The sequence below is a fragment of the Thermobia domestica genome, chromosome 3 (genome assembly GCF_964235325.1).
Source record: "Thermobia domestica chromosome 3, izTheDome1.hap1.1, whole genome shotgun sequence".
Taxonomy (NCBI): domain Eukaryota; kingdom Metazoa; phylum Arthropoda; class Insecta; order Zygentoma; family Lepismatidae; genus Thermobia; species Thermobia domestica.
The window spans coordinates 52,407,594-52,433,888 of NC_137456.1; the positions used below are offsets into that span (position 1 = coordinate 52,407,594).

Sequence of the window (26,295 nt, forward strand, 5' to 3'; positions counted from 1 at the left end):
TACCAATAGCTACGCAAGCACCCTTATTATCAATGTGAGCCGAAACTTTGTATACATTTTGTCTCATCGTATTCAAACTACAGTGAAGGTAAGCACAAACCAGAGAATGGATTAATTTTGTAATATAGCAGTACGGAAAATAATAAATAACAGAAAAAAGAATATACGAAATTACATATCCAAAACATAATTTTGGGGTGAAATGTATATACTCGAAAGTATACACATTTCATGGACTGTTGGTAACAAACATCCACACTGAAACTCCAAAAGAACAATCCTCCCCCCCTCCATTGAACGAGTGATTTATGTTACATCGCAGAGTCTGTATATTGTACAACTTAGGGAAAACTACGCAGCGTTTAGCACATAATATAAAACATCACAACACTAAAAGAATAAGCCATGACGAAATCCGATAATATAGAAATTTTGCAGGTTAGTACGTCCGAAAACAACTACTTGGATTTTCTGCTTACACACTTATTGGTCAGTTCCCTCCATGGAAAATAGAATACTAGTTCCTCTCCTACCTGATTAGTCCGGTTTTGGTAATTTTGAAGAAATAAATTACACCACCGCTATAACTGAGCGGTTTCTCGGTGTTCAAAAAAGTATGGGAATCCTCCTTCGAATCCGGGCGACTGAGCTGCACCACCAAGATGGCTTACGTCAACCACTCACACCCTGACGTATGAATTTTGCTCTCACAACTGTAGCTTCATCGTCCATTGAGCACAGCAAAACACTCTCTGTATACACAGACTGCCCAAAGACATCAAAGGTATCAATTATTTTGTGTCGTAACCTTTAAATACTTCTGTTTTCACGTTTTTTTATGGACGGAGATTATCGTACGTCCATAACTTAACACTGCTTCCGGTAAAAGACAATGACAATGGGAAGAAGATCCCTAATTGGAGGTTCATTGTGACGTAACTATACGATGATAGGTGTATCTATCAAGATCAAAGAAGCCGAAAAATCTCAACCACACCTGTGATTGCGGAAGATCCAATCACAGATAATTTAGATTAAACAAAGGGATGCTCCAAGAAGCTACTATGGCTGACTTTACAAATATAAAATTTTAAAGAAGATTTTTGAAATAAAAATTTTGAATTCTTTCGAAGATCCCCAAAGCCAAAAATATGAAAGAAAATTGACTGGAAAGGATTAAAAACGACCAGAAATTACCTTATTTCCTAAAATAATATTATATTTTAGCAAATAAAATAAACCGATTTATAAGTTAACCAAGAAAGTTCTGTCGCCTTTTCACTGACCAGCTTCGGAAATCGATACGTCCACTAAGACGTACCAGCAAGATCAAAACTTGCTCCCAATAGTATCGACGACCTTCTGCCAACGTTCTGAAAAGCCATAGATTCCATTGAGGTAGACATTGATCGGCAGTGAAACGAAGAAGGTATGAATTGCATTTTACACCTCTACTAGGGATTTGAACTAACGGCCTTTATGGTGATTCTCCGAGGAATGAAACCGGTGATAATAGAACAGTACCATGTCTGGGAAGTATGGTGTACGCAATAGTGTTTCCCATCTAAGGCGTAGAATGGTGTTCCGAGTCATCTAGCCTCATGGGGCTTAGCGTTGTCCTGAAATAGGAGGACACATTTGTGATACAGAAGTGCTGGATCCAGAGTTTTGCGTTTTTCTTGAAAACGGCTGTACTGCTGACAGTACACAGTTGCATCGATGCTCTGACCAGCTGGTAGCAGTTCCCGATGCACGATGCTGCGAGCTGTCCACCAAAATCCCAGAAGGAGCTTCATCTGGTGCAGTGCTGGTTTCAGTTGTTTAGAAACACCCTGTCCAGAAATGGCTTATTCTTCAGACGGAAAAGGAAAGAAACACAGGTGTCTGATCGCGTTCTCTTCTGGCCCAGAGTCAAATCATATGGGAGCCATCGACCTTACTTGTAGTGACTCTCAAATTGATGGACGTGCCGCAGAATGGTTTTTCCAGTCACACTGAATTGCAGTCCGAGTTTCTTACATGTCTGGCCATTGTTCGCCTCAATTGCTGCCTGAAGATACATGTATTGGTCTTCCGCCACATGGTGCGTCTTCTAGTGTTTTGTCACCGTTCTTAAACTTGTTAAACCACTGTTGCATTGTTCGCGTAGTCACCACTTCTTCACCAGACGCCTGGTATATCTTCTGTTCCGCAGGAGCGGCGTTTGATCCCAGTTTGAACTCGTACAGCATACACGCTCTTCGTAGAGAACAAAACATACGAATGCTAATATAGCGCATTGTTGCAAAGTCCAATATTGTTCCCATGTTTTGTTGAATGGAATTCTTACTAATAATTGGTATACAAACATTCAAAGTCAATGAGCGTAAACCAGTTCTCATGAATACTAAAATCTGATAAAGAACGCATGTTTAGGTCAGATGTGTTCTAGAATGAAGGAAATTGATTTCTGTTTTTATATAGAAGTTTGTATGTGCGTAAATAAGATAATCTTAGTATGCAGTTTTGAGCTCTCGAAAGTGCAGAGGAACGCAAATGAATGTTTATGTTCCAATAAAGGAGTGACTAAGGTACTAAAAGCGAGTAATTGTCATAGTAATGTATCTGATATACGTACACTCTAAAAAATGGTATAGCTGAATTGACAATAAAAGCATTGTTGATGAGTATTGCTAATTGGTAAATTAATATTGACTATAGTATAGTTGATGTATAAATACTGATTTGTTATTTATACAACACCTATTTTTTTAGTATGGCTGTTGTAAGAAAAAAATATTGCTAATATTAGTATGGTTAATAATATCATGCATATTGTTTATATAACCAGATTATTTAGTATTGCTAAAATAGCGATAGCATTATGGTTAGAATGGCTATTACAATATAAAACTCTTGTTATGGCAACTATGCGAAATCCCGCCTTTTACGAGTTGTCATGTAGCCGCCATAATGGATTCTATAGTTAATATGAATTACGAAAATATCTTAAAAGAGTGGGGTTTAGAAACCCTAATAATGAAATTTCAAGGTAAGTGGATAGTCAGTAAGTTTCAATATGTAAATTGAAGATATGTATTTGTAAATGTTTATTTGAATTGTATTGCGCACAAGCAACGAAAGTCCCTTGTACGAAATAGTGTATTATTAAGCATTTATGACGCTTCCAAAATATTATTTTTATTATCACCAAATCAAAATACTTCAAAATAGAGACACGATGTGTTCACGCAATTGAGGGTAAGTTTAGAGATTCTAGCCCGTTTTTACTCGGAATTACGATATTAGAACCTGTTTCAGTCACTGTTCTAGTCTAACTAAAGTCTTACCAGGTAACCTAATCTAACCTAACCTAACAATTTTTAATGTTTTAACTGCATTTTCGTAGGTTGGAAACTGGAGGGGCAAATCTAAACTTAAGCCCGAAAATGTACAGATGAAATTATATAAGGTATAATAATGATTTAAGACTTCTTGTAAGATGTTTGTGTGAAAAGTTGAGAGAAAGGTTATTATTAATATGAGAGTTCGTACTATTTGGAAGAGGCTTAAGCTTTTGCAGAACGATTCGATGCTTGAGGATCATAGTGGTCCTATGTTGATATTTCTACGTTGAGTTTTACTTAATTGGGCATTTATTCCGAAGTTGGACGTCCGATACTTTTCTACCAAAATTGCGTAAAAGCTATTAAAATGTATAATTTTTCAATTTCGCGAGTTGGGAGAAAGTGTAGGTTAGGTTAGGTTACGTTAGGATCTATAATAGAAGTACCCTTCGACGGGAGCTTCACGAAATTCAACACTGTCAGTTCACATCCCGTACAGCGATTCGGTATATTACCCGCAATATTGATATTATGAATGCTCGTTACTTTCCCACAATGCAACTATTCGGTTACCTTGCGCGAGGTAGTTCTCTTCGCTCGCTTAGTAGTCCCATGTTTATAACCAATTATATATAACAAATAGAGAGAGTGTTGTTGTATTATCTTTATATATTATCAAGCACACAAACGATCAAATTATACGTATCTTCCGTGCAAGTTTCAAAATTTTGCTGAAAACGGACGTCCAACTTTGGAATTTAACCCCTTAATTGTTATACTTTGTGCCCTTATTACTTTCTACAAACAGTACAGATGGGATCAAGAATTTTAATAATAATTCACCCTTAATTTTTACTAATTAATGCTGAACAAGCGACAGCGAGCGAAAGTATGGTTATATAGGCTAGTTTAGGTATGTGTAGCAAAAAGAAAACACGATAGGTTACGATTTAATGCTTTTTAAGTGTGCTTCTGTCGCTTTCAAATTATTACAGAAGGCCTTTCTCTTTGTGTTACACTAAGTGACACCACCTTTGCACTTTTAATTTAATTCATGATGGTGATGTCAAACTTCAAAGCACATAAATAACAGGTTTTGCAGAAACCATTTTCTTTTTAAATCCGATATTTTGTTTGAACCAGTTCATTTTTTTAAATATATTTAGGTTAAATTAAAGTGGAGTAAACAAAGTCCCTATTTAAAACTAAGTAAAGGTGGGGCGCTGATTGGATTGAGTGCTCGGTTTTGACCTCAAGAAGTGATCTAACCCGATCAGACTCGGTCAGAGGTCAACTAATTCCTCAAATGATGTACCAGTAGTTCACAAATTATTTACCAGTCAGCCCATTCAGCAGTACTGAAGCTTGACCTAAGTTTAAACATTCAGTACCTTCGTACAAGGGACCATGATCTAATGAAACTAATATATAAGCTTAGTTGATCTCACAGTTTACTGAAATTAGTCAAGTATTCATAATAATTTTGTATGTGATTGTTCCCACGAAATGGAGCTTATTTAGCTTTGGGGTTAACTGGTGTATCACCGGAACAGTTTTAGAAAATTTGCCGGGTCAGTTAAATTTTTTTTTGTTTGTTTGTTTGTTTGTTTATGAGCAAGAATGAGTGAAAGTCATGTAAGGGGAATAGTAAAAATGAAGAAATTGGTTATTTTTGATGTTGTAAGCGACACTGTATGTGGAGGCGGATGGACCATTTCGCGGAGAGATATAGTTGTTATGATGTAGTGGCGCGAAGAGGAGTATGGCAAGTGCTATTGAAATGTATATGATTGCGGAAACCAGATGTTTTCAGTACCCTCGCTTACGCGTGTACACATCGTCGCTGACGCGCCTGCTCCCTTCGGGGGCACTACCGCGCTGGTCCGCTAGCTCCGCCCTACCTTGGCTCGGTTAGATAGCATTCGTGCACTTAGTGGCCACCTAGCACAAGTTGGTTTGTGTTTTTTGCACTGTAGTTTTTTATGCCCTTATCCTAATGTGAGGTAATCTAATGTAAGTTAATGTAGTCCAACGAAATATATCCGTATACAGTACATTTTGGTACTTTTTTTCGATTCTAATACTGGTCCGGCGATGCGGCAGTAATGCCTTAGCTTTGTAATAAGCGAGAAGAAAATATAAACGTCATAGAAATTACAAGGTTCTAGAACACATGTCCCACTTCCCATTTAGCTGTAATAAAAACAGAAAACAACGTATCCTGCGGTCTTCTAACCCGCTTTCACTTGCTGACGCTCGCTAGCAATATTCTGTGAAATAAAATTTAAATTTTGGTACAGAAAGGAACCAACCTTGCTAATTTATATGGGGAACCTGTGTTATAGAACTTCTCCTTAGCAATTATCTGGTTCACACGTTGCATTAGAGCGTACGTTAAGTTAGGATAAAAGCCGGAAGTTTCAAACTTTTCATCGTGCCATTAACTGACAAAATAATGGAACTGGCAGTTGACGTGGAAAGTTGAAACTTGGCATACATATAGCCTTCAGAGAAAAATATACAGAATCCACGTTAATCAGTAGGTCCACGTCTCATATAGCCTCGCTGCTGAAAGGGACGCTAAACTAAAAACCAACTCTACGTTATCAGGCAGGACGGTCGCCCTGCAAGCAAGGCTTTAAAAAGTAGATCGACTAGTGCTTACGCTTCTAGAATACAAAAAATGGCATTTCGGCGTTGTTCGTTTACGACAACTACGAAACAGATATGAATGAAATTTAAAACATTTGTTTTCTGGTAGAAAAGATTGCAAGTGACATCAAAATAAAATTTCCATGTGAAAAATTGTCAAAGTTGTGATGCGTTGAAAATGAAATTCTTCTTCAGGTAATCACCAGATATCAAAAAAAAAAAAAAAAAAAAAAAAAAAAAAAAAAAAAACTGCACCCATTTCGACGAAATTTGGGACATATGTGTACTTTTACACATACATGCTCATGCTCGTTTTTGTTTTTCGTAGAAAACAAGAGTTTCTTTTTGTAAATTTTTGAAATAAAATACGTCTGGTTATACGTATTCACGTTTATGTGATCTTAACATAAGTGATATCAAATTATTTTATAGTTTTGCTTTTGTTGTTTAAGTTTTGTTTTATTTCAAATTCTATGATCACAAGTACCTTGTTCTAGGACTTGCAGAAGATTCTGAATAGTTCACTGCAAGGAAAAGAAGTATTATCTACGCACAAGAATTTGGGAATCTTAATAGCAGAGCTCGCAGTTTATTAACAGATGTCATCGTTCGATATATTGGCGCAGATAAAAGGTACAGATCGTTTCGTTAAATTTTGTGGTATCGTATGTTAAAGATAATGTAAATGCAATAGTCTTAAATATTAAGTAATTGCTGTCCTATACATTTATCGTCTTCACTAAGAATTCCGAGTAGAATCTCGTTTTCACATGGCACATATTCGACGGTATTGATTGCGTTTATCACCGTGACAGTATTTTTCACTTATGATCTATATTACAAGTATGTTTGTAGTTGTGTTTTTAGGATTAATTTGGTCTCAAAATGCATTGAAATTATCAAAGCAAAAGTTCAAACACATTAATTCGTTAGTTGCTCATTGTGGTACACAACAATATGGATCAGTTGGAATTTGAAAGTGTTCTGATGACTGCATAGCACCCTTTGGATTGATTAATAACTGTTTGCAGTAACTTGGAACACGTTGAGTTGTATTAAATATTACAGTTCATTTATTTGCCTGACTTAATGAAACTAAACATTCACTTCTTTCTTTAGTGCCAGTGTTACAAAATTTATAAGAAACAGAAAAACACACTGCTGAACAAGACTGTACTTTTAATATAAAAACATATTTACACGTGACGTTTCGATCTTCTAGCCAAGATCCTCATCAGACGTACACTCTGATGAGGATCTTGGCTAGAAGATCGAAACGTCACGTGTAAATATATTTTTATATTAAAAGTACAGTCTTGTTCAGCAGTGTGTTTTTCTGATTTTATTCGCAAGACGAATACTATGATTGTGTGTCAGTTTAAAATTTATAAACAAGTGTTTTTTTTTTTCCTCCCCAATGGAGCGTCGTCTCTTAATATTTATTCAAGCTTCTATGGGAATTGCTTTGTGAAATTTCATTTTCTGTCTTACAGGATCAGTAGACAGTCATTCATTTCAATAAGTGAGGCGATTGTACGATTGTTTCCGTCTGAAAACAAGGTTTGTGTAAAATTCAGTTAGGTGAGGGAATTCTTGTATATTGCTAATTTTTCGTTTTTCTTTGCGTTCACTGGAAAAAATTTAAAAGTCGTGGAGTATTTTATGATTCTTTGAAGATTGTTCGGAAATCATACTGACAACTTTTGGAGATAATAGCTGATGTACTTCTAAGCAAAAATGATCCCATAAGAATATGTTCAATTTTCAACGGTCTGATAGTTACAGGTTGGTAAATATTTTATACAAATTTGTTCAGGACAAAATTTTATTACTCATCCTGTATGTACTTTAAAGAGATGACGCATGGCGTATTTGAACGGCAATGGAAGTACCTTTCCACTGATGTATATATGACGATAGTGGAGTTGGAAGGGAAGTTGTGGAGGAAGAAAAAAACTTTCTTCATTTTAATAAAAGTAGTTCGATTGTATAAGGACAATTTTATTTTTCTTTCTGATACTGTAGTATATATATATATATACAGGGTGGTGCATTTAAAATTTGCCACCCTCTATATCTTTGAAACGACTGCGAATATGAGAAAAGGCAAAAACACGTCTATCATTATTTTAAGGGGCTTGAATTTTGAGCTATAAAAAGTCCACCCCAGGTACCCCCCTATTGAGGTACGTGGGTCAACTTGAAAATTTTAAATGGCAAAGGGGGTCGAGTGATACATCGTTGGAAAGGTCTAGACAAGAGAAATATTTTGCCAAAAGTTTCAAGTCCCAATGTTGACCCTATCCTAAATGGCGGGGGTTCCCATTTTGTGTCCATAAAGTCCGTTGGCACCCAGTGTATCTTCGAAACGACTGTAAATATGAGAAAACACAAAAACATGTCCATCACTATTTTAAGGAGCTTGAATCTTGAGCTATAAACGGTCCACTCCAGGTACCCCCATATGGGGGTACATGGGGTCAGCTTCAAATTTTTAAATAGCAAAGAGGGTCGAGTGATATATCGTTGGAAAGAATGTGAACCCGAGCCATTTTAGATGGAGTCAACATAGGGACTTGAAACTCTAGGTAAAATATTTCTCTTGTCGAGACCTTTCCAACGATATATCACTCGACCCCCTTTGCTATTTAAAATTTTCAAGTTGACTCCAGATACCGCTATATGGGGTGTTTAGGGGGATCTTTTATAGCTGAAAATTCAAGCCCCTTAAAATAATGATGGACGTGTTTTAGCGTTTTCTCATATTCGCAGTCGTTTCGAAGATATAGGGGTGGCAAATTTTAAATGCACCATCCTATATATATATATATATATATATATATATATATATATATATATATATATATATATATATATATATATATATAATATAAATTTGCGACATTATTCAGCATAAAAATTGAAGTTGATGCGTAATTTTTTGTCGTTCCTATTTGGCGACAGTGTTGGCAACCGTGTTTCTTGAAGCTCTTGGAAGAAAGATATTTTGTTCTGAAAATTAGCTTCATGAGGCTCCTTCCAACGCAACTATCGTCACGTGCCATATACCCTTGGAAAGGCCATTCTGTCACCATTCAAATGCATCATAGATGACCTTTAGAAAAAATACAGGATGAGTAATACATTTTTGTTTTGGAAAAATGTACAGAATTGTTACCAACCTGTAGGTGTCAGGCCGCTGAGAATCGGATATGTGTAGAAGCTTTTTTGCTTAGAATTATATTAACTATCATCTTCCGATTTCGCCGGTATAGTTTCTGAACACCCATTGAAAATTAGACTTAATTGTATTAATATTTATTTTATCATTGTCTTCAGAACAAGGAGAAATTTACAATTTAACTTACAAGTGAACGTTTTCCATAACTTATCAGAATACATTTTTCAATGCTCATTTTATTGAAGTACTAAAGGAATCCAGAAAAAAAAAAGAAATTCCAATATGTCTAATTTACAGCATATATATACAGTGAAACTTGTATAAGACGGAACGTCAAGGAACAAAATAATTTTCCGTTGTGTGCAAATTCGAAAAGTTAAGTTCTGTAACAATAACTGCTGGTAAAAATAATCTCGTAGTACTATACCTAGGTTAAAATGGTTGAGGTGAAAGATTAATTAACACAAAAATGTTTTTACAACATAAACTCAATTTACAAAGTGAACTTATTTGAATAAGACAGACGCTTAAAGTAGAAACTACAAGTATGTATTATTTTATTATGTATTTCCTCTCACATTCCTCTTTACATTTTCACCGCCTTTTAAGGATTGTTTTCATTTTCTGGGTTTCAGTGTTGGAAATTTGCGTTTGCAACATTTGAAATGAACTTTATATTTTACAAACATTGTCTCTTTTTCTCTCTTCAATAATCGTATTGTGTCCTCCAAAGTAACAATAACATTTGTTTTTGCCGTATTTGTACACAACACTGGGCACACAAACACGCCACACTGAAACCACATTTTCTGCAGCAGAAACAATGGAAATTTTCAACAACTGGTCTAAATTTCTACCATTTTTTTTTCAAAAATGACCGAATTCTTGGAAATGCATGTGTAATGACGGAGTAGCAAGCAGTAAGTCTTTAATTTATAAAGAAAGTTTTGACAGTAGAAAAGTGCTTATGTGTGTATCAACAAAAACAGGAAACAGGTAACTTAAATAACAGAAACATTATCTCCATTCTTGTTCACGGTCGAAAGATCTTAACTATTGAAAACAGAAGTTCAGTAGTAACGCCAACGCAGAGACAGACAGACTACAGTGCCCCTACGTTTCGAGCTGGCAATCAGTTAAGAGAAAAATCTTTACCATATGGCAAATCAGACAGAGTTGCCGGGACTAAAAACTATTCATCTTCGGCAAATTTCCGGTTTATATAAGTTTCGTTTTAAACAGGTTTCCATGTATTTTGTTTCTCTGTGGAAATAATATAGTTTAATTGTAATTTTGTGTTGTGCAATAGGATATCAGGACTGTATATTATAACAGTGATTTGTTTTTCAAATAGCATACTTACTACGTCCCCTATAAAGTTGCTCAAGGGAAGAAGGTTTTGGCAAGAGGGAAACTTTGGGACAGATATTGCAACACAAGAAGGTATTTGCGGCAAAGTGGTGTTTTGCCTTTGAGAAACCGGTGTGCAGCTACAACTTCTACCGAAGTCGATTTAGATGGTACGTTCATAGTTCTTTTTCATTTATTTGCTTTCATGTTCATAAATTCTGTATTATAATTTTATCAGTAAATCACGATGCATAGTGTTTTATGCTATCTTATATTCAGACAAGGGTACAAAACTTCCTAAAAGAGATGCGTGCCGATTTTTTACATGGTTAAACATATTCACGTATTATGGTCAATCAACAGATTCACAGTTCAAGGGCACTACCTTCATTATAAATCAACAAATTTCCGTGAATTTGTGCAATCAGTATATCTGCTGTTCATCTGTGTGTAAAACTCTATCACTGCTTTCATATATTAACGGGACGTTTTGTAAATACATGTTCCGAACACCTCATATGACATTTGTGTTCAGAAGTATAATACTGTCTGTTTCACATGTTTATTGAAATATTATTTCTTGTACTTCTGTCCTAGAAATTAATACATATGTATTTACGTATACTGAGTATGTACGTTTCTTTCACACTGAATTATGTAGATGGTGTCCTTTATTTTCAGAGTCCACTGATGAATTTGCCGAGGAAGCTCTCACGTGGTTGAGAAATAATATAGAGCCATGGGAGAAAGTGTGTGATCTGTGGAAACAAACGACATTAAATCGGAGAGCAAATTACATTCAGTCAAAGAAGGATATCAGCTCCTACTTCAAGGAATTTCCTGCTTTAAAACAGCCTCTTGGATACACACTTGTAAGTGTAGTGATATTGCTAAGAAGTTTACATCTTTCTATTATTATTTTATGAATGTAACCGAAGAAAGAAAATACCTTTATATTATTTTATAGAAGTGTAATTCCGTATCACACTTCTGTACTTAACTGTACTTAAAGGAAAATGAAAAAAAAAAAAAAAAACGAGTAACAAAATTTAATGAGTTAAAAAAAAAATCATGAACATAAGGGTCTTATGTTGATGCTATATATAAATTGCGAACACGGCAGTTTTTCTTTGCAAAAAAAGCACCTAGCATGAGGCGAGAGAGTTTATAAATGTTTTTCGGTGTATGAAGTTGTACCCTGTCTTGCACTATGTTTCGGAGTTTTTCGGTTCTAATTTTTTCCTGTGAGTAAGCTGATGGACGAGATGGTGCATCTTGTAGCAGGTAGAACGTTTAGTAATTCTGAGAAAATCAACCGGATTTTCAGTACACCAAAACCTGTATAGATTCAGAAATAATGAAAAATCAGAGTGAAAAAGTGCGAGTGGGCCGAAAATAGATCTTTTGTCTTCGACGTACAATGCCAATAAGTTAACCTCTACGCTACCCAGCCCGCTCCCCGATCAGCCCCACATCCTCACTCTTGTTGATAATGTTCCTATGAAAACATTTAATAGTTTATTTTAATTTACAAATATACCAGCATCAGCGGCAGAAGGTTCAGAATTATGTAAGCTTACGTTAAAGACGCGTTTTTGTGTAATTAAAAACCAACCAATGTATAAAACAGTTACCAGAAATTAGATAAAATACACGTGCAGTACATGCGCGCAAAGATTTAAGAAAGAAAAAAAAGCTTGTAAGAGTTTTCACCTTTTATGGCTTTGTTAGGCAGGAAGAGAAAGACGAAAGTGGAAGAAGAAAGATACAGAGTAAGACGAGTTACGCCATATTTCTGGGGGGGCGCGGTGGCTCAGTGGTAGAGCGTTCACCTCCGGTGCTTGGGGTCCCGGGTTCAAACCCTGCTCCCGCCGTGTGGACTTTGTGGTGTAGAAACACCGTGCTCGTGGGTTTTCTCGGGTTCTCCCACTTTCTTCATTCCACCATTTCATTCATCTCTCATCATCACCGTCTCCTTTAGCCTAACCGGCGTAACCGTGAGACGTAAAACTCAAAGATTTCATTTCATTTTGCCATATTTCTGCTAGGTGCTATGGTGGTCATGTGATCACGTGACTGCTGTCAAGTACTCATACGAGAAAGTAGAGAACCTTGTGGAGAAATCACTGTTGGTATAGGTGCGGTCCTTGTGTCTTTCTCTATTTCTTATTCCACTTTCGTCTTTGCGTCCCTGTATGACGACTCCATAAATGCGAAAGCGCTTGGAAGTTTGTTTTATATTTGCGTGTATTTTATCAGTTCCACTCTAAGTAATTGTTTTTTACATGCCTACTTTGGGATTTCTTTTTCAATCAGACATAGTATTTTCTGAAAATGGATACTATAGTGGGGTGAATGCCATTGATGTTCATAACTTGATTAAAAACGCTCTGTTGAAACAAAGATTATTTAATGAACTTCAAAGGAAACTATACTACCAAACATTTGTATAAAGAGAAGAAAGCATAGAACATTATATCATCAAACAGCGTTAGGTATATGTGACAACAATTTCTTTTACTTTTCAGATCGACATTGATTTTGGCCAGTTATATCCTGGGAAAGATATAACATTTTTTTCAACGTGGAATGCAGACTTAAAGAAGATTCAGCATATACTTACCACGACCAAACAAACAACAAATGACGGAGCCACATTAGTAGAACTTTTGCTGCAGGAGAACATCAGGGAAGGTAATTATTTTTCTTATTAAGGGGATCTTCTACCTCTTCGCTTATGTTTCTAACTTCCCATTTGAAAACATGTAAATTTTAATATGGTAATTTCTAACAAAGTATTGTAGGTAATGACTTGAAATTTTTAATACAAATAGACAAGACCCATATAAATCCAACCACGGTCTCCAATTTACGTTACATGCGTTAGATTAATTGCAATATATTCTTCAGTAAGTTTGGCAACAGAGAATAAAAAGTATGCTGCAGAGGGAAGAGGGCTGACCATCTGTTTGCTTGTTAGCTGCTTTAAAAAGGACGCTCTTACCAGAAAAATCACGTTGTGATTCTCACTTCTCAGTGGTTAGAATGGTCTGGACTGGAAGAGCCCAAAACCACTTCTTTCTTCCTTTCACGGTTTGTTTGTTTCTTCCACCCCCTGCTGTCACAAGAAGACAACTTGTTTCGGAAAGCATTTTGAATTAGTAGCGAAAAGCCAAACGAATGACACCACGGACGGATTAAAGGGAGGGGCGGTCACTCCCTCCGAGAACATTTGAATACTTTGAATAATCGGAGTAAGAAACTAGAAATTGCGTAATCTAATAAGAAAAGTTTGTTGAAGTATACAAATCAAGACGCATTTTAAGTGTCACAGCATTGTACTCTCATCCCCTCCCCTCCCAATTCCCTTCTGAAGAAGTTCTCTTTTGTTTCTCTGTTTCATATTAGCCTTTACACTTACACTTTCATTATCCAGTATTGATTTTTACCATACCATCTGCACAGAAGGCGAATAAGGTTTACGAGTCCTTCCTGCCCCCTTTTTTAAAAATTGCTAATTATAATAAAATTTATCGAAGTGCATGGAAGTAAGTTTTGACTGTGGAGAAATGGTGTACACATTGTTTATTATTTCATTAAGTATTGTTCACTATAATTATTAAAACGCAACACTGTTCAGCCTACTCCCGTAAGCAAAGAAAAGATCAATTACAGGTGCTCCGGCAATTTTCCCTTGTCTCCTTTTAGTCGTAAGTCCGAGCAGAATAAATCAAAATCTAGAAGAAAAATAAATGATAATTGTAAATCGACAACATATCGAGCACTTAAAAAAGCTCTGTTATTCTTTTGTTTCATTATTGAGCTCAGATCACGAGAAATATTTCAACTGCTGTGTAGTAATTGAACATTTTTCGTTTAATCTCCCAAAGAGTCTGAAATACTGAGTTCAGTGACCAGTTTACATCCCTGAAATCAGTAATTACTTGAATAACAGTATATGAAGAAGATAGATTCAGTAGGGTTAATAAGCAGATATGAAATCCCTTTTGTAGCAATGAATGAAACTAATGTTTAGAATTTGTGACGAAAGAACTTTTCCGCAGCGTATAGTCTTTAACTTGTTGTTAATTGTCTATTTTGATTCATTAAGCTGTTCAATTTCTCTCTTTTTATCCGTATCTGTTGCAACTTCCCAAAGAGAAATACATACGTTGACTTTAACCTTTGGTTCTTGAAATAATATACTTCATGTACAGCTTTTATACACGTACTTATAGGCGATAGATAAGTATCGTATTAAGATTAGTTTTCACCATTATTTGGACCCAATATTTGCATATAAGAAACATCGCATTATCCCTTTGCCGAATCTGGGTGTAGTTACAAAAGATGATACTTTTTGTGTGTGTTTTTTTTCAGACTGCTGTCCATTGCTTACAAAACGTAATTTCCTTTTTTCTTTGATTATTGACTTAAAGTAATATACAGTATTCATTGCGTATCACAGAGCAAACCTCTGCAGGTATGAGAATGAATGCAGTCAGAAAGTTAGCACTTACATTCAAATAAATTAGTATAAAGTGGTCCAAAAGTGGGCGTACCCCCCTTTAGTTTCAACAGTATAGTGTTAGTTATGGTAGAATGTCTGTACACAGCTACCTTAAAGTCGTAAGAGTCGTAAACAAAGGTATGATCACCATCCATGTCATAACACAACTGAATTCTGCACAAAGTTCTGGCAGATGTTTTGCGGAGATACTCCGGAGTCAACGAGGATGAAGGCGTGTTCCACAGCTGCTCGTAATTCCTGCGTTGTGTGATATCGAGTGTTTCTTACGTGTTGCTTCATGAAAGCCCAGGGAGCATTGTCTGATATCGTCAGATCGGGACTTCTTGGAGGCCTGGCAAAGAGCTGGATGCACAACCTCTTCCAATCCAGCGGCCAGGAACTGATCTGATAACTGTTACCAAGCAGAAAACAAATGGATAGCAATGTTTCCAGACAATGCCAAGCAGTGTTACCAAACAAATGTAGGTAAAACCAAAAACCGTCAGAAAACACCAATTAAGAGGTACGCCCACTTCCGGACCTCGCTGTATAAGCGTAAATTAATTACCTACAAATGTTCTTGATATTTCATTCTTTTCCAGATGCCAGAACAGTCGTAATATTAATACTTCTTGGAAGATATTTCCCATCTGTGACCACGTGTATCAAAAGGAAAGACGGAGGTGGATTATGGAAACCTTCCAAATACGAGGCACAGCAAGGATTCCTTTTTCATGTCAGAGTATGTACCATTATGTAATATAATGTATTAATATCTACACTTGATTACCACGAAATATGTCATTAACATTTAATTAGTGATTGGAGAATGGAGAACATTGCACGAAACCTTATCGAACAAACAAACAAACAAAAAAATCATCTTTTCTGGAAAAACTGCTATGCTCAAACAAAAATATTGTGTAAGCAAACACCATTTTCATCAAACCACGATCCACTCTGACTCACCACGTGTCACCATGATCTACTGATCTACTTCGACCTACTGACCGAATATGTCGAGAGTGGATCAAAGTGGAATGTGTTATATTGAGGACTACAATGAGTCAGTTGTTATTGTTGGGTTAGGGTAGTCATACGTAACAGTGGAACATGTAAATGTAACCCAAGATCCACTAAAGTATACTCAAAATTATCCCCACGTGATCCATAGCCACTGACCCGCTCCATCTTTGATGTGCACTCGATTGATATGATTACCATACCATATCAAGAGGATCATATTGGTGGTACATGGAAACAAAAAAGTTTAAGAAAAGGCCCCCTCGGGACAGCACGCCCTTGGTGGAGTGAGCTATCAACCATATTTTGCAATATACATGACTCTTCTTCATGCAATTAGTAAAGCATGTATCGGTGTATGTGACGCGATTTGTATCTTACGAAGATATCGTGAACCTAAGTTGTGTAGATAGAAAGGAATATGCATAAAATAGGAAAACACAATATTTATTAGTCGCTAACGCCCTCGCCTTTGGTGCGAGCGGTTCTGGGTTCGATTCCCGGTGGGATCACTCGATCAAAGAAGTGTAACAGCTTTTTCAGGCCAATCATCCTGAGTGTTTTTTCCTGGGTTGAGTGAGTTTTTTTTTAATATAAACACAGTGAATGATGCTAAAAATGCCGGGATGGTACCTAACACACAGGTCCCAGACCGCTTCCTTCCCCATCCATTCCTTTCTTGCTTCCCCTCTCTCGGATTGTGTGCTCTCCGAGGGACGACATCCCTCAAACGTGACGAACTTAAGGCCGACCTAAAAGTTACTCCTTCGTTGCTAGTACACTTATCTCCTTTGTTGGGCGACTGCGTTCGATTTCCCGGGAGGAAGGGGGAGGGGATTTTAGGATGTTATTCGTATTTTCGGTTCCACTGTAGGTTTATGCCTTATGAAGTTCCCGTGATGAAACCCTATATTCCAATAACAATAGTAAACGTAAAAATGCTGTAAAACTTTCGGTGAATGCTATGTAAACTTTCTGAAACATAAGTAGAGGTTAAATATGTTTATGGTCATGGATAAAATGTTTACTTGGCTCAAAACAGCTTTTTCCCAGTGTCTTTAAAAATGTTCTTCATTCAACCCTTCAAATATTGGAACTATGATAGCACTCCTTTCTTCATTTTATGGCATAAATAAGTAAGAAGTGTTTATACTCGAGGTAATGATATGTGTGTAATATCAATCTTATAAAAATACTAAACAGCACGTAGGGGAACGGCACCAACCTTTTCGCGATCATTATTTTAAAAACTAATTCATTGATATTGTAGCATCCTTACTTTTCAAATTTCCGCAGAGGTTTTTCTTTCTTCTTCCTGGAGATTTGTAACGTCAAGAATTGCGGTCATTGACGTACAGGATCTAAATTTATTTTATCTTTAAAATATCCGTGCTTACTTTATGTCTGGATGTGATTCCAAGTTTGCCACATTTAATTGAAATATTTATTACTGTAAATGTAAACCATTAAGTGTAAGCTTAGGACAATTTTATTGATGTCGCAGTTATCTATTCACGTAACTACTGTCAAGTTTATAAGTGCAATAATTCAGATTGTTTTCTTTGTGATTATTTTCAAACCTTATACTAAAAGGTAGATTCCTCTAAGGAACTTTACTTAATTTTTCCAGAACTTTTCTTAATTGCATCGGATAATACAAACACAATGAACGGTATTAAAAATGTACAACTCAAGGGGTATAATAATACATTCGAAATACTGTCATATTAACCTATATTAGTTTTCAAGACATTTCATATCGCGTAGAAGTGACTCGCGTCAATTATGACCTCATTACATTACATTTCTAGTAAAGAAGAATGCCTGAAAACAGTTGGTACCAGTTTAATTGGATTGCTATATATATTATTGGTGCACCTCGTATTTAAAATACAAGCTCATTTTAATTATACGTGTATTTGTAGTTTTTGGAATTTGATAACGTGTTAATAGGTGTGTAACGTGATAATAATTCTGTGTACATGACTTACAGGAAGCGTCCGATCTTCAAACAGAGTTAGAAAGGCATCATCTAAAGATGCAGCGCTTTGGATGTAGTGTGCAGCCCATGCCCGTCGTTGTCGCTTCAAAAATAGATGAACCTCAAGCCTTCTACGTGAGTATTGAGGATAATCTCTACAGAGTTGAAACTCCACTGAAAGCAATCGATAGCACATTCAAGTCGTTTCAAGTACTGGATGCAGAATATCCGAAGGAATCGGAACAGGTGTGGACATTTGTGCAGAAACATATGTACAAAATTGAAAATGACTGCGACAAGAATTTTCCTTCAGTGAACACGCTTATCTCTGAAATATCAAAGGTGTAATGGCGGGAAAGGTTGTTTTCCGTTAATCATTTAGTTTGTAAAATAGTTTTTTCATGTATATACGTTCTTTTTAGTTTGTAAGAAGATGCCTAAGTGTTTTGTTTGTCATAGTGACTTAAGAACGAGTCAGTCTCTGTTACTTCATTTAAAATTTTGTCACAAATTAGGTGCCATGAGCCCCTTTCGTTGTGGGGAATCATTGTGTGGACGCGAATTTGATAACGCCAATTCATTCCGCAAACACTTGCTGAAACACGAAAGAACAAGTACGGGTGGTGATGGGAACCAGCCTTTTCGAGGATACCAAAATGAGGTGTGTCACATCAATGTTGAGAGACAGTTGACTGATAATGGTGATATACCAATTGAAACTTCTGTGGAAAGCCTTTCTCTTGAAGATTACCGTGAGGCTGTAAAGGAGGAAGCCCTTCTTTTTATTACTAAACTGTATAGTCAATGTAACTTAACCAGAACTCATATACAAAACCTTTGCGACTGGGTACACGGGTTTATGGGCGGTAGTGTGATGCAACTGCTAAGAGAGAAAATTTTACAAACGCTTCGAGGAAATCATGTTGATGATAATACAGTAACTGAAGTAATGAACATGTTTAGTATAATGTCCAGTCCATTTTATAGCTTGGAAACCGAATATAGGCGATTTGGCATGTTAGAGACAATGGGCAGTTTGATAAAACCAATTGATTATGTTATTGGACAGAAATTATCTTAAAAGAGAAAGAAAGGCGAGGTTTCGATGGAAACATTACAAGTGCTTGGAAAGTTTGTGCCTATGCGAAAAATGCTTAAACGATTTTTGGAGTTACCGAATGTTCTGTCAACGTTACTCCACTTCAAGAACAGTGCAGAACAAGAGACTGAAGTACTTTTCAGTAGTGTGCAAGGACTGCATTGGAGAAACGAGGTAACGTTTTCTGATGATCGTTTGATATTACCTTTATTTCTTTACTTTGACGATTATGAAATTAACAATCCTTTAAGTGGGCATGCTGGTACAAAAAAGATAGGGGTAGTTTATTATACAATTGCATGTATTCCACCGGAGTTTTTCGCGAAACTAGAGAACATATTTCTCGCCTTACTCTTTCATTCAAACTTTCGGTAATAAAGCAACCTTTTCAATTCTTATTGAAGAGTTGCGTTTCCTAGAATGTGAAGGTATATGTGTAATGTATAATGGTTTAGAAGTACAGATTTATTTTAAGTTGTGTGTTATTACAGGTGACAATCTTGGATTGAATTCCGTTCTTGGCTTTACAGAGTCATTTTCTGCTAAGTACCCTTGCAGGTTTTGCCTTACATCAAAAACAGATTTACAGGCGCAGTCAAGAGAAAACGTCCGGAATTTGCGGGACGTTGAGAATTATGAACTACATGTAATTCTCGGAGATGCTTCACAGACAGGAGTAAAAGAGAATAGCACTTGGAACATGTTGCCGAGTTTTCATGTTACCAAAAATTACAGTGTGGACGTGATGCATGATCTTTTGGAAGGGGTGGGGAACTATGATATGATGCATATTTTGAAGTACATCAACGAAACACGTCTTTTCACAATGGATATTTTAAACAGTAGGATTTCGGCCTTTGCAAGCATGTCAGATGACGTAAATAAGCCGGCACCTTTATCTTCTGAAAATCTTGAAAAGAATAAATTAAACTTGTCTGCTGCTGAAATGTTATTTCTCATAAGGTACTTTGGTTTGATAATGGGTGACTTAATCCCCGAGGAAAATATCGTTTGGAAATTTTATATTCTGCTAAGAGAAATAACAGTCATATTAACATCAAAAGTTATTCACGTAAACACTTCTGAATTACTTTGTACCTTAATTGAAGAACATCATGAGATATACAAATCTTTTTTTCAGGATACATTAAAACCTAAGCATCATCATATGGTTCACTATCCACGTTTAATGCGACATATAGGACCACTTGTTTTCACATGGTGTATGAGGTATGAATCCAAACACCAACCGTCCAAGATTGCTGCCCGTATTGCTTATTGTCGAAAGAATGTTCTAGAAACTATAGGTTTGAAACACCAATTGCAGATATGTTATAAGTTCTTTCAGAAAAACGGTTTTCATATTCAACAAGAAATTGGACCTGGAGCAAAGATATACCTTTCACAAGATCAGAATTTTCCATTGTTTTCAATGTGTTTACCTCCTTCGTTGTTGAAACTTTGTCGGTCAGTAGCTTGGTGCATATACAACGGATTTGTGTTCAAGTGTTGCATGGTAGCGTTCGAAATTCATGAAGATGGTTTAAACTTTTATAATATAAAAAAAATTTTGTTAGACGAAGAGTCGCACATTTTCCTTCTATGTAAGAAAATGAAAACAGTTGGCTATGACAGTCACTACTGTGCATATCATTTGTCTTTCACGCAAGAGTGGATCTGCATACCAGTAAATTTGAATTTTGCAGGGCCTCCTACGTATTATAAGATAATCGATAATGACAACATATATGTTTCTGTTTCGGTATGATTTTGTGTTGCATGTGGGGCAGTGTTTTCTAACATAATCGTAATAGGGATCGAGCATAAGAAAATGTTTCTTAATCCATGTGATTTTCAGTCAAACAATATTATATCCACTAGCAAAGCATTTGCAATGAAGCATACATTCCTGTACTACTAGATGTTTTGCCTGCATGGTCCTATGGCCACCGAAGTAGGAACTAAACTTTTAAAAAACATGGTTGGTTCTATGTAAATTTTATACAGATTTTTTGTTCGGAATAGAAAAAGGTTACATATCGAGTGTAAGGAAAAGATCGCACAGCTTGGACAGAATCTGACTCTACAGCTGAAATGAAACGAAAATGTCTTACGATATTTTGTCCTCCGAGGTTCCCTTTTGAAGTGACAGACGGGTAAAATTTGGACTATGAGGTAACACCTTGCAGTACTCTGTAGAAACACGTGATAGTTTTGTTTAGTTTAAACTTCTTCGTTATCTAAGGTTTTTTTAAATCAGTTTTTTTATTTTAACAACAAAATGGCTAGATTTGAAACGGCATGTTTTGTCATGATCTGGGCACAGAAAGCTTCTTTTTGTACGACATTTATTCAATTTGACATTTTAAATTTACGTTTTCATCTCTTCACATTTTCCCGCCACATTTCAGACCTTTTGCTGCATCCCATATTCCATACTTTTATTTAAAAAAAAGAAGAAGAAAAAGAAAAATGACAAAGAGCTTTGAAGTTAGGTACCTTCGTTTGAAGTACGGCACTTTCCTCTACTCCACGATAAACACCATTCCAAAGTCGCTGCTGTCAAGTGTTGTTACGGACAACCCGTGCGATATTGCCATATCGACCAAAGTTTACCGGTCTCTCCCTTCCAAAAGGGGGCCTTAAAGGACAACTTTATAAAGACATTTTCGTATCGTTTTAGCTGTAGAATCAAGTCTGTCTGCCTGTACTACCTTTTCCTTACACCCGATATATATAAAACCGCTTTGGAAAAGGAATCCGTGTACCCAGTCGCAAAAGTTTGTATGGGTTCGGTTCCTTTATAAGAATGTAACTTGGATTTGCTAATGAAAAGGATTTAGTGTTACCGAAATGGGTTTAAAACAAAAGTTAAACAATATTGCGTGAAAGAAAGGTAAATCGTTGTCTGCCATTTTTATTTCTAAGTATTTTTTTTAATTGGGAAGGATGTCATGCAGTGTTGAATTCAGACATTTTCACCCGGGGGGGAATGTGAACTCCTCGGGGGGGAGAGTTGTTTTTCTGTATTTTTGCAAGAAAACAGAATATTTAACAATTCCATTCACATCCACATCTTACCTAATATTGAGACTAATTGCTGATAAATATTCAATGTGAGATTATAATTAAAAAAAAAAACAATCGTTTAATTTTATCTAAAACATTAAATAAAGACTGGCAAAATATTTTACACTGAACTTTAACTGCTATTTACAGTATCTATTTTTGTTATTATTTCCTATATTCAGTAGTTAATGTTTGTTACTAATGTAGAAGTTTTTAAAAAGATTTAAATTAACTCAAATATTTTTTGTCCTAAAACAAACATACATAGGAATATCTTAACAAAAAGTTATCATTCTTTCTCAAACTACTGATTCTAAATCAAGCATATTAGCCTTGGTTTCTTCACTGCATACACATCAATAGTTTAGTTTACGTAATCTTCAGTAGATTAGTGCCGTGTCGTGGAAAATCAGCGCTTGGCGCGAGAGTATACGACGGCACCCCCGTATATATGAGTGAGGTCGACAGACCAGCCGCGAAAGGTGAGAAAATTTTAAAAAGTAAACCATGCTTTTCCTTGATTTTGAGCACTTTTCATTACTTTTGTGCTTTCATTTTATATATGTGCACATATCCACATGTGTTTCATTCCTCTGTTTTTCTTACCTTTTCTTTTCTTTTCTTTTTCCCTCCCGAATTTTGCACCTCTTACTTCCTCTCTCGGGGCCGTCGCCCCGCTTGCCCCTCCCCCATGGCACGGCACTGAGCAGGATCTTCATCACCTTCAATAGCAATCTTTCACTTATATACTACTATTATATTGATAAATCTATATAAATCTCTAACCCAGGAGGGATAACTTCCTCCCTGATCCCTCTAAATAACGCCCTCTGAACCTCACCCTTTAACTGAATTATTTTTGATTAAAGAAAGGTGTGTTTACTTTAACAATCGTAAAACACATTTACGTCTGTTACTTCCGATGCGAGAAATGGGATTTAGGCGCCCTATTTCAAATAATGCAAGAACTGTACATTTTCAAGAACTGAAGTCTGCTGAATCAGAGATCATATGGAATGATCGAAAGATCTTCCCTATCTTTCCTTTCCTATCTCAATCTGTGCTAGTGCTACCTACTAATATATAATATCGGGCGAGAGTATAGTACCTACTAAAATACAAACCTTTCTTCAATAGTTAACAATTTCATGTTCTGCCAAACTCGGTCATAGCGTTAAGAAATACAAGTTTTATTGACTATTTAGTATTCTATCTTAGATGTTACATGTTTAATATTTATATAGAATGGGTCTGCGTCATTTATATGTATATTGAGAGATCGGATTTCGTCTGCACGTGCACAGAAAGAAAGCAAATAATTGGGTGAAGTAATTTCTACATTTTGTGACTGAAATTTTTTGTTTCTCCGGGGGGGAAAGGATTTTCTTCGGGGGGGAGATTCCCCCCCGGGCTACCCCCTGAATTCAACCCTGATGTCATGTGACACTAAGTTTAAACTACTAAAAATATATTTATGAAAGCAGTTTTTAATGGGTTTCTGCAATTCTAATATAAATGTGTCAAAGTCAAGAACCGTATCTTGGGAAGGTGTCCGTCTTAAGAAAAAACATATGATGCCATTAAATTCCGATTATGTGGTAGTATGATGTGTCGTACGTCGAAAAGAATAGCTTTTATTGATTACAAATACATTGCTAGTGGTCATAATATTTCTTTATTCAAAATCTCACTGAATTACATAACCATTTACTATAACCTTTACTGAGTTCAAACTATACTTTGTTCTAATTTTAGAGTTGAAAATATGCTATTGGACGTAAGATTGAATCCAGGACGTCAGCCTGACGATTCCTGTTCTGATCCTTGGTGCACTAACAAAATTTTTACTCCTTAAAATGTAGATACTTGCAGGAGCTGCTCCAATTTCTTTGTTATACATTTTGTCTCCTCATTTTATTTTAAACTTATAAAAATAAGGAAAGGTTCTAGGAGAAATCGAATACTATTAAGGAATGAAAACCACAGGCGTGACGTCGCGAAAATCAAATGCCATTAACTCTTAAAAAGAGATAGGTACGGAAACATGTAGCGAACCTATGATAGAACATGAATCAGTAGATATTCTTTCGTATTGTAACGTTTATATTATGTGTTACGAAACGTTACGCTAACGATGGTTCTAATTATTGTCCCTTGTATTTAAGTATTTTATTTGTCCTTATGCCTTTTCTTACAAGTCTTATTACTGCTTAGCAAATACTTTCGTATTATTGTTAGATGCAAATAATGCATATTGTACCAAGAAAATAATTTCAGAAAATGTAAAATAATAATAATTACTTCTAACGAAAATATTCGTCGTGAAATTGTGTCGTTTGTAATCCAGTCTGTGTGGGCATTTAATGTAAATTTTTGTTTGCGTTTATCATGTTAAATAATGTCATGTGTATGATGGGGTACTCAGTTTCCACAGTGTCTGTACAGTAAAATTCCGGCAGATGGCTCCTCGTGCATCACTTGGTGGTCAATGCTTAAGCGACTTTGTGCTAGAAGATCACGTTTAATTTTTGCATATATTTCCACTCGTGTGTTTCGTGATGGCAGTTTCGCTTGAGTGTTGTATACTGTTAAATCCTCGGCCCTTGAAGTTGATTTCCATTCTGAAGAAGAAGAAAATGTTACACGGTGCAGAGTTGGGTAAATCCGATGGAAAGTTAGTAGTATAATTTTTTTCACAGTCTTTACAGCAAGTCTCTACACAGCCTTTACAGTAATCCTCCCATGTTCTCTTCGTGGTACAAAATCCTATGCCGATTGACGGGTATCCTGAACGGACATTATTTTCAACCGATGTTCTGTCACTTTTAACATGCTCTTACGTTTGACCATGGCCTAAAGCATCTTTTCCAAATGTTGACTTCAACATTTCATGAGTTTCTGAAGCAGATTTTCTAGCTTTACCTAGTTTCATAAATTTCGTCACCTTCAATTTCGCTGTTACTCAGCGCATAACTGGGGGAAGATACGCTTAAAAACTAAATGCGACTTCCTAGGACAAAGCCGCTTAGGGCACTGACTCTCAAAGGATGTACGAGGAATTGCTTGGTGGTGTTTAATCATTCTAGCTTAAACTTCACGAGCTGCAAAACTATTCTGAAAACTTTTCAGTACTCCGTTATATACGGTACACTTTAGAAAGAAAGAAAAAAAAATTGAGAGATTAAATGACATTAGAAATACGCACTACCAACTCCAAAAAGCTTTTTGAAAAATAAGTAATAATAAAATGATAAGGAAAATTCAGTTAACATAGCGAAACACTAATTCAGTTCAATCTTCTAAGCTTTATTTTATGCATGTTTCCGTATTATTTATCAAGCGTAGGAAGAAACACATTTATTATGATGTAGGTATTGACCCTAAAGAACTACATGGTAGTTACAAAATTTTCCATTTAAAAAAGCAGTCTTGTAACATGTTTTGTATTTTTTTCATATTATTTACATTTTTAATGCAAACGGTTACCAAGTTTCAAAAGAATTCTGTATATTTGTTAAGTTGTACTCATTTTTTTTTCTTCTTGGTTTTCTGTCTAAGATAAAACTTAGCAGTTTTGGTTGAAAAATGATTTATTGTATCAGTATTAGGAATGTGGAAAATAAATTAAAAATAAGTGCAATATGATCTTACAACAATAAAGCATTAGTGTTAAATTCATTAATAATAAAACGAATCAGCCATAAATCGTATTATAATATATTCATTATCAGTAAAACAGTAAGTCTGCGTCTAATGGAATAATACATATATATATTTGTTTTCTTCTGATTCCTGTTCTGTGTGAATCAGTTTAAGCACAAATACTTGCCACTTAATTTTCAAGTTTGAATTTAGAATGTGAAATGAATCAGCATTTAATTTCATTTGATATTCATTTACATGCTCCTTACTAGAATCAATATATTTCTTGCTTGTATGCATACCGAAGTCGTAAGGAAATGAACTTTAGAACACTAACTCCTCTACTATGATTGACAGAGTTGATGTACCATATTCCGCTCAAGGGAGTAAAACTTTCAAATTTGAATATTTCATAGTTTTGTGTTGAAACGTAACGGATATGGTGGAGGCGGATTGTCCTGC

General features: G+C 35.8%; 1 protein-coding gene across 1 annotated transcript; it reads left to right on the top strand.

Annotated features, from left to right (window-relative positions):
* The first annotated feature begins 405 nt into the window (after positions 1–405).
* Positions 406–26,048, top strand: LOC145681786 (uncharacterized). The gene is made up of 8 exons (XM_081753396.1): positions 406–438; positions 6,499–6,611; positions 7,472–7,538; positions 10,514–10,679; positions 11,191–11,381; positions 13,038–13,203; positions 15,622–15,761; positions 18,036–26,048. Exons 1-8 carry the CDS (start codon positions 406–408, stop codon positions 18,369–18,371), a joined length of 1,212 nt encoding a protein of 403 aa, XP_081609522.1. The 3' UTR covers positions 18,372–26,048.
* Positions 26,049–26,295: the final 247 nt, after the last annotated feature.